At 40.7% G+C, this 13,279-nt stretch overlaps 1 protein-coding gene and 1 long non-coding RNA gene across 2 annotated transcripts; both read right to left on the bottom strand.

Annotated features, from left to right (window-relative positions):
* Positions 1 to 1,853: 1,853 nt before the first annotated feature.
* Positions 1,854 to 5,169, bottom strand: LOC149097236 (uncharacterized). Its single transcript, XR_016204323.1, has 2 exons — positions 5,052 to 5,169; positions 1,854 to 4,443 (listed from the first exon to the last, which is right to left on the bottom strand). It is a non-coding gene; the product is annotated as an uncharacterized LOC149097236 (long non-coding RNA).
* Positions 5,170 to 9,795: 4,626 nt separating this feature from the next.
* Positions 9,796 to 13,187, bottom strand: LOC110046220 (diamine oxidase [copper-containing]-like). Its single transcript, XM_089279193.1, has one exon. The coding sequence runs from the start codon at positions 12,866 to 12,868 to the stop codon at positions 10,469 to 10,471; it is 2,400 nt and encodes a 799-aa protein (XP_089135319.1). The 5' UTR covers positions 12,869 to 13,187; the 3' UTR covers positions 9,796 to 10,468.
* Positions 13,188 to 13,279: the final 92 nt, after the last annotated feature.

The raw sequence follows: 13,279 nt of genomic DNA, 5'->3' as shown, positions 1-13,279 counted from the left end.
GCGTGTCACACCAATCGCAATGCGGGTTGTATCAAAGAACGAATCAAATTGCCTGTTAGAAAATAAGATGGTATCTCCATTAATCTGGAGACGTGTCAGATTACTGTAGTTTGTTCAGTCAAACATTTTATGGCTTACTATTTAGCTATCTTACCATGACCGATGTGACATCGCAACCAAAAAAAACTTGCCTAATTAACCAAATCATTACTGTACCATGAATGCTTCTATCTCCAACACTTCACACAAAAAAATAACTCTTGCACGTCTTGCGTGCCTATGTTAATTATACTGTACTTCAGGAAGCTTGAGGCTGGCGAAAATAAAATTTTAAATTTTCATGTTTATTATTGTTTCTTTGTTTCTTGTCATAATTTCGAATTGTTGCAGTTCTTTATTTTGCTTTTAGCGCCTCTAAAGTGTGAAAATTATTTTAAACTAGTTGCATAGCTGTTAGAGTTTAGAAAAAAAGCTATTTAGCTATTAAAAAACCACAAGAAGTACATGACATCTGATTATCTTTAGATGGCAGAAGACATGGAATACAAAGCTGTTAAAAGTGTAATTAAAAATACATGCATACAAGACAATAAAATTACCATAAAATCTGGGTAATAACAACTTGCAGTTAAAACTCAATAAATGAATTTCATTTTTAGTTATAAATAGGCTATCCCCCTTGTATTCACACAACAATCTTCTGATTATAAGGCCACCCAGATAATTTCTGACCACATTACCTTAGAGCCTGAGACTCTATAACTTTGTAACATTAATATTTGTTTACATATTACTATTATCTGGATTTCCCAATAGAAAACTTCTTCTATTGTACATTTTTTTCTATTTTGGCTCAGCAAAAATCCTTTTAGATACTGTCCATGGATGATTTCCACAACATCAATGCTGTAAAAACACCAACTGAGAGAACACTGACCAATGCTCTCCATATGGCAACTCCTTTCCTGAACATTCAGCCATCTGTTGATGGTGGGGAGAGGCAAGGGGCAGGAGCCCAGGAGAATAGGGGGTAGGAATCCGGAGAGAAATGCAAAATGCTAATTTTTGTCATTCATTAAGGCTTCAAATACTTTCAAAAACAAGAACTGAAAATGTTACTTGACTTTCATTTAGTGTCTTTAGAGACTTCTAGGCCGACGGGCAAAGAAAAATTCACCCTTGGGCTCAAAATGAGGTGCAAAATGAAACCCTTTGACAGTGGTTACGTCATAGGTCATTCAGTTGAAAGACGGGTAAGAGTAGCAAGGCTGAAAACGAAGGAAAAAAGGAAAAGGAAATGCCTGAGGACTGTGCAGCTAAATGACTAGGATGTGTTTTGAGTCTCTTAATTTACAGGGGACAGGAGCAGGATGAACAAGGGTGGGAGTCAAGAGATAGAGGTATGGGAAGTGGGAGAACAGGGTATGGGAAGTGGGAGGTTCTGACTCCCCTGTCCCTCCCCCCACTTGATGCAGTACCTTGTCCCTAAGTAAAAGGTAAAGTCTGCATAGAGCCAAGTGGCCCATCAGGCCAGGCTTATCTCAGTTTCTGTAGCATGAACTGACTAGGAGTATTTCTACTACCCCCTGGATAGGATGCTAGTCGATCACAGGGTTACCCCCAGCATTAAATTCACCAGTACCCATATGTACACATTTGTGGAGAGAGGCACCGTGAGAGTAAAAGTGTCTTGCCCAAAAACACAACACAATGTCCTTGACCAGGGCTCAAACACGGACCGCTCGATCCATTGCTGAGCGCACTAACCACATGGCCACCGCACCTCCCACCTTGTCCCTTAGGCCTAACCTTAACCCTAAACCTAAAAAAAAGGAGTCTGTAGATTTCAGTCATTTACCTCTTATCACTTGCGTATTTGAGACAATTTCTAATTTCCTCGCTTTGCCATTCAGTTTACAGCACCAAAGCCTGACTTTAAGTGATTTGCAACTACTGACGGAACTTGTTTTTGCAACTTACAACTTCAGACTTTGCACAAAATTTCTCACTGGAGAAAAGCAATGTTGTAGAACTAAAGTGATGAACTAAATGCAATAAATATTAATTTGTAAGAAATGTATCTGTTCTTTAATACATGCTTTTGTGTCTAGTATCTGAGTTAGATGTAGCCAAGATATATTACCAATGGTTTGTAGACGACAGTAAGCCAATTCAGAGACACAGTGGCATAAACAAACCCACTTGTTAGCCAATTTATCACAGGAAAAAAATAAATACATATAATAATATTATACATATATAATTTACTGCCATCAGGTGCTATTATGTCTTGTAATAAAGTGGTTACAAGTTAAGTAAGAATCTTACAGAAGGGAGGATGATACAATACTATTACTAAGGCGATCATAATTAATTTCATATTGATTCAAAGCATGTGATATGTACATGTATGATTACAATGTAAAAATTATTTTGTAGTGATTGAGCAAAGCTCATCTGAATTAAATTAAATGAAAGGAAAAACAACAACGGTCAATTATTTATGAAAGTTGATACAATGCACATGTAAGATAGGGAAATAGAAATCGAAAAGCTTCAAATGACTGAGTAAACAAAATAAACTAGTGGGTTTCATTGAGGAGTTGATTACTGCCTCTCTGAAATGTTGAATGTCTTTTGAGCATCAAAAGAAGTGAAACATGACCACATCCCATAAGTGGAAGCGGTTTCGTGTAAACAAATACAGGTGTTTGGGCATTTTAAAATATTTAGTTACATGTGCATACATGTACAGGGAAACGGTCTTGAAAATTTCCATGTGCTATCAACATTTAATTGATGGAAACAAAAAAGACCTCAAAAAAGGAAAAATTGTCAATGAACCGAAGATATTGAGCGGTCTTAAACATTTTCAGTATTTCCAGCGTTCGCTGCGGCCAACAAATCATAATATTTTCGATTTCTACTCCCTTCGCAAACGCCACAATTATATAAATGTAGGCTTAAACAATCTTTAATGATAGAGAAATATCTTGTGAATGAAATGAACAAATGTTTTATTCTTACAGCAAACGGCAGGTACAAAAAAAATATTTCACCCGTTCCAAAAGTCAGAAAGGTGATAGAAATGCCAAAACGCCAGTCTTAAAAGACAAATTCTTATCACAGTTTCTTTGACGCGTTGCGAAATATAATCTCAATGAACAAGCACCACATGTCGGCGCAAAGTGAGTGTGAATAAAACGGTCCCGAATTACATGTACCTTAACCATTTCGTGCAAATTACACTTTAAATCCAACCAGTCTTCAAAATCCTTGCAAAAGCTGCACACAGGACAAATTTTCTGCTTTGCTGGATACCCATCGTTGATTTTAAGCAACACGATCCACGCTTCGTCCGCTCGAGCTGGCTCGAGTCAGCAAACTACACATTACTCCACACAAAATGACTCCCCTGTACCGCTATTCTTTACGAACATTGCTTGAGTATTAAAAACCCATTTAAGGACGTCAAACTCACCAATAACGAGAAGTATCAAGGATATTTTCGACCTTAAAACGAAGCAAAATACCGATCTCAGAGACTGCTCGATCGAAGGACAGCACAGCCCGATGGTGATGACCACTGACCAGTTACTGTGACGTCAAAAAACGTATTTCCGCGGTGTCCCCGAAGTCCAGTTTAAACCGGATGTGACGTCATTTTTTGTTGGATGATGCCCATACGGTCGCCTATACGAAAATTTCAGGAGTCTTCTGCCCCGCCCCAACACAGCGGTCAAACGTCGGGCATGCGCAAATGGGTACATTTTTGGCAGCCGCGCGCCAATTTCCCGCGCAAAAATTTAAAGAAAAACATGGAAAACAACCGGTGTCACGCAAAATTTACGAAAAAAAATGAAAAGTTCATAGAAATCTGTAAAAGGAAAAGAAAGTAGGTAAAAGGAAAACTTAAGACTTTTCAGGCACAAAGTTAATTAAGTTGCCGGTATTCTGTTGATTTACCATTTTGTTTTAAGCTTTACCAAAAAAAGTTTATAAGTCTTGAAAACCAGTGTCATGCTACGAGCCGACGGCGTAGTATACATTTGTTTGTTTTTATTAATCACACGATGCGTGACGCCGGAAACGGACGACAAGCGGTGTGTAAAACGGAGAAAAAACTGGAGAAGAAAAAGACAATTGCAGTGATTCGGTTTCGCTCAGACGAGCTGGAAAAATCTTGGCAAGGACTGGGAGGATTCCGTCCGTATCCTGGATTTGTCTGAAGCACAGGAACGAGATGAATCGAACTACAAACGATGTTCATGTTCATCGTCATGGGGGCATAGCTGGCCAAAATACCGATCCCAAACCGCCTGACCAGGTGGGAAAATCTTTTCCAAACTACAAACCTTGGACAAACTGGTGCACTAAATGCAAAGTCGAGGCGGACAAAAAATCCGAGAAGCACGGAAAATACATACCGCGGAAAGGAAATACCTGCAACAAGCAGAAGATAGAACAATTTTTAACTCCTATTTCTGTTAGCTCTCGTTGTACAAGCTAAAACACAAACAAATACATAAATAACAAGGACAATGTCATTTACAGGATGCCGATGACCCACGAAAAGAACAAGGTTATGAAAATATTTTGGCCGCCTTTAGTTGCCCCATAGCTCGCACATGCGCAGACGTTTGACCGCTGTGTTCCCCGTCCCTCACGGCAAAACAAAGAAAACGAGTTGGTCAGCGGTTGGTCAGCGGTTGTTATTTGCTTTTCAAATGGTATGTCGTGTAACAGTAACACTGCTCACTCGGAAACCGCCATTTTTGTTGTAGTATAAGAGGATTTAGATGACGTTTCGCACGACTAATAGAGTTATACTAAAACAATGAAATTATTCGCTCTCGATTTCTATGCGTGATAGTTGACTCGGGCTGCGCCCTAGTCAGCTATCGCGCAATAGAAATCTCGAGCTCATAATCTAATTGTTTATTAGTATAAATCTACAGTCAAACCTGCATATAACGGCCCTGTATATAGCGGTCACCCTGTGTATAACTAAAAGAGATGCAAATACGAATACTTTAGATTAAGAAACGTACCTTTACCACAGTCTTTGCAAAAGTTGGCATTTTGATCGACTAACGAACCACAAGAGCTGCAAAACATCATGAGCTCGAGATAAGGAACACTGCACTAAAAATGGCGGTCTCCGAGCGAGCAGTGTGTTACTGTTACACGACATACCATTTGAAAAGCGAACAACAACCGCTGACCAACCGCTGAGCAACTCGTTTTTAGTGCAGAGTGCACTATTGGGATGGTTATGGGGGTTGCCTGCCGTTAAGGAACTAAGTCGCTATGGCGCTATGGCACTATGGCCCTATGGCCCTATGGCGCTAAGGTGTAAACTTTAATGTTTGTTTAATTAATTAATTTCAATTAATTAATTAGTCTAGAGGCAAGGAAGTAATGGGAGTAGGGTGGGAAACGTACATGTGTACTCTATGTAAAACACATTCCATCGCCGTCGCTTAACTTTGAACATCGCAAAGCTATATATTTGTTTCAGGTAACCCCTTGCTCTCCTTGTGGTACCATTCTCCTTAGAACAAAACTAATTTGCCCTAAATGCATGCGTAGATTAGTTAGGGTTCGTGGCTTCTATATTAGGTGAAGGATACATTGCATACGGAATCACGCACAAATGTTGAGTGGTTTTCCTTGTGGTAGAGCTCAACATGTAAGACGCATGCGTTCTAGCATTGTTAGTGTTATACACTATCTTTACACGCAGTATTTTATATATCGTGTCATGTGACCAAGGACGGCAGTTATTTTTCAGGTAGCGCCAGTTGTCCCTTTTTATTGCAAAAGTGAAACGTTACTGTGGCTGCGTAGCTTTTAGAATTACAAACAGGTCGGTTCAACAGATATCATCTGCTGTTTTCAATCTACAATAGTGTGCTTGTCAGGGTTCAAATATATTGCTTCTCCTTAGCGACTTGTTTATTTCTTGCCTTAATTGTGTCTGTAAGAGAGACCAAAACGTTCTCAAGTTAGTGGCTTTAATACTCCACAAATTGTAAATTTGTAACAAAAGAAACCAGGAAAATGCTCAAATATTGCTGCAGACGCCGTGGCACCTAATGAAAGCGCAAATTAATTTAATCAGTCTTTGAGGAGACTCATTCATATCGGCCAAGTAGCGCTGTTTATCTTCAATACTTTTCGTTGAAAAGCTTCTCAGCCATCAATATCGTTGTGTGTTAATTTTGAATTGTTTTATTGTTAACAACAAAGGTGGCAACAGAAAAAGAAAGTGGTATTTCGTGACTATCTGATAATTAAATTAGTTCTTGTTCATCGGTAAAAATTTGCATTTTTAGTAAAACATCGTCTCTGTTCCGTTTCTTCATCACTACATCAGATATTTAACTTTCTTTCATTTATCTCCAAAAAACAAGGACATCTTCCGTATGTTTTGGAGAAAACAGGGGTTTCATATTACATGGCTTTGCGAGGAAAACAAAAGTATCAAGTTACAAAGTTGACGTGAAGAGCTAAATTGTCACGTTTGCTGCTTCAGCGTATTGTTGAATTTAAAATGAACGAAAATCAACTTAAAGCACCAGTAGTAATTAATTTGTGCGTAATGTTTGGACCTTGAATGACAATACAACCTTGAAACATACACACTGCAAAGGGGAAAAGCCGTAGCAGACTACCAAGATAGACACAAACCGGAAGTGAACCGAGTAGGGGTGAGTACTTATGGGACTACTGTACCAGAGCTATCAATTGCGCTCTGCACTATCTGAGATTGTCTCACTAGTCTTTGTTTTGCCGTGAGTTAACTTTGTTTTGCCGTGAATTAGGGGTGTACTGCCGTGAGTTAATTTCTTTTTGTCGTGAATTAATGGTGCACTGCCGTGAGTTAATTTTGTTTTGCCGTCAGATAACATTATCTTGCCGTGAGTTAAGTTTGTAGTGCCGTGACTTTTTGTTTTGCCGTGACAGTTTTGGGCCACCGTAAGACACGATACCGAATGATACAAATACAGACATATAAACAATTGCCAGGGTATATTCTGGGTAAAGCAGTTAAGTGGCTTAAGATACATTCCTCGGAAAGATATTTAAGCTATTAATTCCTCCCTTTTCTAAAAACATTTTATTAATCTCGCGCTCAACTTGACACGGCAGGACACTGCAATTAACAAGAACCAAATGAATTTCCATGTCATACCTCAATCATCTTTGCAGCCAATGAAATTGACAGGGTTGTAGAATCATCAGAGACGATTGACTGAGAATGTAATCTCGCACAGCGATGATATCATCCTTGGATAAGTCGTTGTATAGACCTGACGAGCGTGCTGGTGAAGATGTCAACTTTGTTGCCTCCGGGCAGAACTCTTTGACGCCCGCAGAGGACGATTCATTTTCCACTGGTTCAGTTTTATCTTTTGTTGCGACTACAATTAATGCGATGAGCAGAGCAAGAGACAGCAAAGCCAGTAGAACAACCAGGATTTTCAAAACGAGCTTGGTTTTGTCGTCTTGTCTCTCCATTGTCGATTGCTAGTTGTTTGAAAACACGCACGATACCATTACCGTGACGAGGAATCTTGATGCCCCGGGGTTAAAATGTCTGAAGACTATTATTTCGTAACTATTACTTCAGTCACGATACTGAATGCTACATATACAGTCAAACCTGTATATAACGGTCACTCTTGGGAAATGGCCAGGTGACCGTTATATACAGGGTGACCGCTGTACACAGGTTTCCTCCCCTGGAAGTCAATAAATAGCATTTTTATGTGCAAATAATCACTCAATTTACGTATTACTGAAAATATGAGTAACAGCAACGCAATAAACACGATAAAGAGGCCCATAAAATGTCCGTGGTGTACTTTTAGGGAGGTGCAATAAAAGTCTACTGGAAGCTAATGAACAACGCTTTTAAGTGGGAAATCAGTCAATTTACATTTATTGACAACAATTTTAAACAGAAATGCAATAAATACGAAAAAAATGCCCATAAAATGTCCGTGGTGTACTTTAAGGGAGGTGCTGTATACTTTGATCTAAGTTTCCCTGTCGGGAAAAGCTTGTAACGTAACAATATTGATTTCAAGAAGAAAAAAAGAATCGGTTAAAGTTTTCTGATATTTCGGAGCTCGAAGCTTGATTTCATGTAGTATGTCATTGAATTTACTCAATCTGAAAGAAAGTTCTTCATGTCCATAATACTGAGCAAAGTCTGTCAGCTGTTCTGGATGCCGGACGGCCTGTGCTACTGTCTTGACAGCTGGTTCCTTGAGTTCCGGGTCGTAATATTCATCAAGGTCAACTTCTGCGGCATCGCTGCCTCTCTTTGATGCCGAGCGCTGTCTTAGTCTATAAAACAGTAGCCTAATACAGTGTAAAACCGCGGCTGTCAACTTGATAAGTACAGTACAGTGTTATAATCAGGGAGCTATGACGAAAGTGAAAACAGTGTGGTACGGCTATGTTGTTACAGTTACAGTAAGTACTGTTTGAAAGCGACGACACTTAAATGTTACCTGCCGGAAGCATGTGTCGGACGTAGGCGATGACCTGTATGTTGTGTTTAGTACTAATATTTGTATTTTTGTGAGAACCCTGCTTTGGTGGCTGCTATTTGACGAGCTGATGAATAAAGCTTGTCATTATTCGTTAATCGTAACCCAATTTCGTGACAGTTATATACAGGTAAAAGATAATGAAATTTTGTATTCAGGAAGTCTAAAGGGTGACCGCGTCCGTTATATACAGGTGACCGCTATATGCAGGTCAACTTAACAGTAAATATAAGGGACGATTTTTGGGAAGTTGTTCAGGACCGTGTTCAGTGAGTTGTTCAGTGTACACAGGGTGACCGCTTTATACAGGGCTGTTATATACAGATTTGACTGTATACACTTGCCAAGGAATACTATGCGTGAAGATGCATCGCGTTAAAGCATTCGTTCCTGGAAAAGATATTTTAGCTCTTCTCTTCTGTCTTTCTATAGACATATTATTAATTGCACGACTCAATCAACAGGCTGTCACTGAGGTAATTATTTCTTTGACAGGAGCCCGGGACTAGCCTGCGTTGCGGAGGGAAAGTTATCTCCTTAGCGTCTGCGACGCAGACTTGCCCGGAACACGAGTTGTTACTGCTCTCCCGCGAGAAGCTATAGTGTGTATCGCAGAGAAAGATGATGAGTTCGTAAATCTATGGACTCAGACTGGCCGGGTTTGGAACCCGCGGGGTACTCACAGAAAAATCGGGTGGGGGTGTGCGGCCCGCTTCCAAAACCCTTACCCTATTTATGACCAAAATCTGCGATATTTCCTACCCTATTTATGACCTGACCAAAAATTCGAAACCCTATTTATAACCTAACCCTTAAATCAAAACCCTGTTTCAGACCTGCGTTACAATAAGTTCCCTAGTTCAGACCAATGTTAAATTACCGTAAACATAATTTGTGAAGGGCTTTTGTTGATTTACTTTTCGATAATGACGAAAAAGTGGCTTCTTTTTAAAAACATACCCATATCAAGGCTAGAGTGCAAAAACCATACCCTATTTATGACCAAAATGGCCAAATTCAGCTAAAATCGATACCCTATTTATGACAAAAACAGCTGAAAAACTATACCCTTTGGTACTGTCGGAGTTCTGATTCCGGACTGGGTTAGGCGCGGGAGAGAGAGCCTGGCTCGTCTCTAGTCGCCTGATCATGATTTAACCCGCGAAAGCGTGTTACCATGGTTTTTGATGCGAACAACCTGCCACTCGAACGAAAAAAAAGCAATCCAATCTTCTCGAATTTAATTTATTGAAAATCAATGTGTTTAAATTTGAAACTGGATGCTCTAAATAACGTGCAAGCATCACATGTTTATTACAAAAGCACAGATAGCAATGATAGCAATTACAAATGCTGGATTGCTAGAGGAAAACAAATTTTAGGAAGCTGATTTCATAGCTGCTTGTGGGAGTCGTCTGTTTCAAAAAGAGACGTCTGGATGCAGTTACGGCTACTAATTACAGAAAACAACTTCCAACCACATATTACCGCTTGAATTGCTAAACTAAATGTTCTAAATGTGCAATATCTTGTCAGCAGTTATCCTTCATTGAAAACAACAGAACATGTTTATATTTCATCTAACTAATTTTCAAACAAAAAGAAATAAGGGATTTCTAAAATATGGTAACACGATGAGCGTAATTTTCACCTAATCGAGTCAGTGATGAAGGGCTAGTCAACTGCTCCGAGTCCCAGTCGACCTTCCCACTAATTCTATCTCGGATACAGTGCTACTTAAAGTTCCTACTACATTAAATTAGTCATATGAGGACTTCAATAAAACCGAACGAACTATGATTATACAAAGTTTAATAAAATAAAGCATTCTACGACGGTTCTGCAAATTATCAGCGCTTGAATATGTACCCTCAGTTCGCTCAGCCCGTTCCTTATGTTGTTATCTAGTAGTCTCCATACAGACCGTAGAATTCCATGGGCTTTTCCTTTGGAGCACATGGCGGCTTCGTTGGAGTTCCAAAAGTGTCGATCTTTGCCCCGTCATCAGAAGGCATGATTAAAACCCCATCATAAGAGGCCATGGAAGGGTCTTCATCAAAGTAGTTGAAGGGCCTGAGAAGAAAACTGGCAGAGCTGCCTGGAGTGGCGGTGTTAGGGATGTCTTCTGAGTGTGGAATGTGAATCATTCCCATTGTTACCCAAGCAACCAGATCTTCATCCTCGATGTTCTCGCCATCAACATACTTGCTGAAGTCCACCACAGGGTCAACCATGTCTTGCTGATTGTAGATGCAGGAGCTCTTTTCTTCTGCTTCCTTTCGCTTGGTTACGGTCAGTTGATTTAGGGACCATGTCGCCCCTCTCACCACTGGCCAGCTTTCTGGGTACATCTGTTTCATCATGTCCCGAATTTGAACGCGGATTCCACGATGGACGCCATAGCTGTTCAGCTCGTTCTTATTGAAGAAGTTCATGCAGGTGGGCTTGTCAAACTCGTAGTGATACACAGCTTCTGTTTCGTTTTTTTTCAAACGACGATGAAGAACCTTCTGCAGGTGATAATCCTCAGGGAACCAAGGGTTGGTAATGTTCTGTAGTCCAACTTCAATAGTCTCGTAAGACTGTTTGGTTCCAAACACATCAATGTCGACTTTGTAGTTGAAAATATGATCATGCATGCTACCAGCCATTTTCGGATGAATTTGACTAGCGTATGGCTCTTCATCTACCGTGTAAAAGGTTGTTTGAGGAAAACCGCTGGCGGATGAACGAACCTCCAAGACACCATTAGGATAGAAGATGTAGTCGAACACATAATCGTAGTTGTAGGTTGTTGCTACAGTGCGCAGAATCAGAGCGCTTCCAGGCATTCCTCCATAGAAATTATAACCACCATCAAAGTTCGTGTCATAATGTCTGCGCAGTGGCACTCCCATGTCTTGTTCAAACAAACAAACTGCATTTTTGTATTTTGCTGGATCCTTCCGGCCAACGAAATGGATTAGGTCAAAGAAAGTGGCAGTGTTAGGGCAGTCCACACCCCGCAACAGTTCAAAAGTCATGGAACCCATGTTCCAAGCGGCGTCAAGGTAATTGGTGTGCAGGGGCTTGGGGCTCCAACCAGAATAGAACGCCTCGGCTTCCTGAATACTCAGCTCGTAAACAATTCTGTCGCCCTTGAATTTGATGTTAAAGAGCTGTATACCAGATGAGGTGCGGGAACGGAAGTCAAAACTCCAGCCCATGTACTCCACGTGACGTCCGCTGACCGTGTACCGTTTGCCATCAGGCTCGAAGATCTGTGGGTTTCTCAATGGCTTTTTGGGTTGTGGATCCCCGCGGCGTTTATAAGTAGAAAACAGCCCTTTGTCCTCAGGTGCCTCGAAAACCATTTTGGATCCAGCGTCGTATGCATTCATTAACTCTTCGACGGTTTCATAGGTTGCGTTGTTGTAATAAAGTTTTTCAACTGTCCAGCTTGACATGTCATTTCCACCGGTATCTAAGAGGACTTCAAAGCCGACGGGATGGATGTAAAAACCAATAACATTTCTCATGAACCATATCCACTGTTTGCGCTGATTAGCCTTGAAAGTACTGGGAGCTGAGAGGCCCCACGTCAAGCATCGGTCAGTGCAGTTCCAGAACGTGTAGCCATCATAGCTCTCGTGGAGTAGCCGGTAAACATATTTCGTGACGTTCTTTAACATGCTATCCATTATGGCAAGCTCCTTCTGGTCTGCAAATCGCGTGTTGAATGGGATCGGATATTTCTGACCCGGGCCGGTTGTTTCACGATGATTTGTCGGTTTCGCTGCTGGACTCACCAGGAATTCTCTCACCTCCGGGTTGCTTTGTCCACCATAGTAAATGACAACTCGTGCCTTGCGTTCAGGCTTCGGGGCGTTGTTATTGTCGAGAAAATTGAGCGCTTCATCTTTGGGCGGTTGCTGCAACTCGATCAAATATATGTAGTTGTCGTTGATGGCCGCATCTTCATAGCGTGTGACATTCAGAGACGATTGACTGAGAATGTAATCTCGCACAGCGATGATTTCATCCTTGGATAAGTCGTCGTATAGACCTGACGAGCGTGCTGGTGAAGATGTCAACTTTGTTGTTTCCGGGCAGAACTCTTCGACGCCCGCAGACGACGATCCATTTTCCAGTGGTTCAGTTTTATCTTTTGTTGCGACTACAATTAATGCGATGAGCAGAGCAAGAGACAGCAAAGCCAGTAGAACAACCAGGATTTTCAAAACGAGCTTGGTTTTGTCGTCTTGTTTCTCCATTGAGGATTGCATCAAGTTGTGCTTCGTTTTGTCGTCTCGCGGTTTCGCCATTGTCTGTTCAATTAGCGTGAAGAGGACTTTACCCCCCGAGGTTTACAAAAAAAAAAACAATTGTTATTACTGTGTCAGAAGACAGTTGTTGCATAACTTTTACTTCAGTCACGATACCGAATGATACAAATACAGTCATATATACACTTGCCAGGGTATATTATGCGTAAAGATACATTCCTCGGAAAGATATTTAAGCTCTTAATTCTTCCCATTTCTGAAAACATTTCATTAATCTCATGCTCAATCACTTCCTACTCGACACGGCAGGACACTGCAATTAACAAGTTCCAAATGAATTTCCATAGGTCATGCCCCATTAGACTGCAAAACAGTTGTACCGTCGCAGTTATGTCCTATGTAGCAGACATGTCCTCTGACGTAATGTGATATACGGAGCCAATCATATCA

This window comes from Orbicella faveolata, unplaced genomic scaffold (assembly GCF_042242905.1).
Source record: "Orbicella faveolata isolate gen_17 unplaced genomic scaffold, um_ofav_v1 contig_47, whole genome shotgun sequence".
In the NCBI taxonomy this organism is placed as follows: Eukaryota; Metazoa; Cnidaria; class Anthozoa; order Scleractinia; family Merulinidae; genus Orbicella; species Orbicella faveolata.
This window is presented reverse-complemented; position numbering and strand designations above follow the sequence as displayed.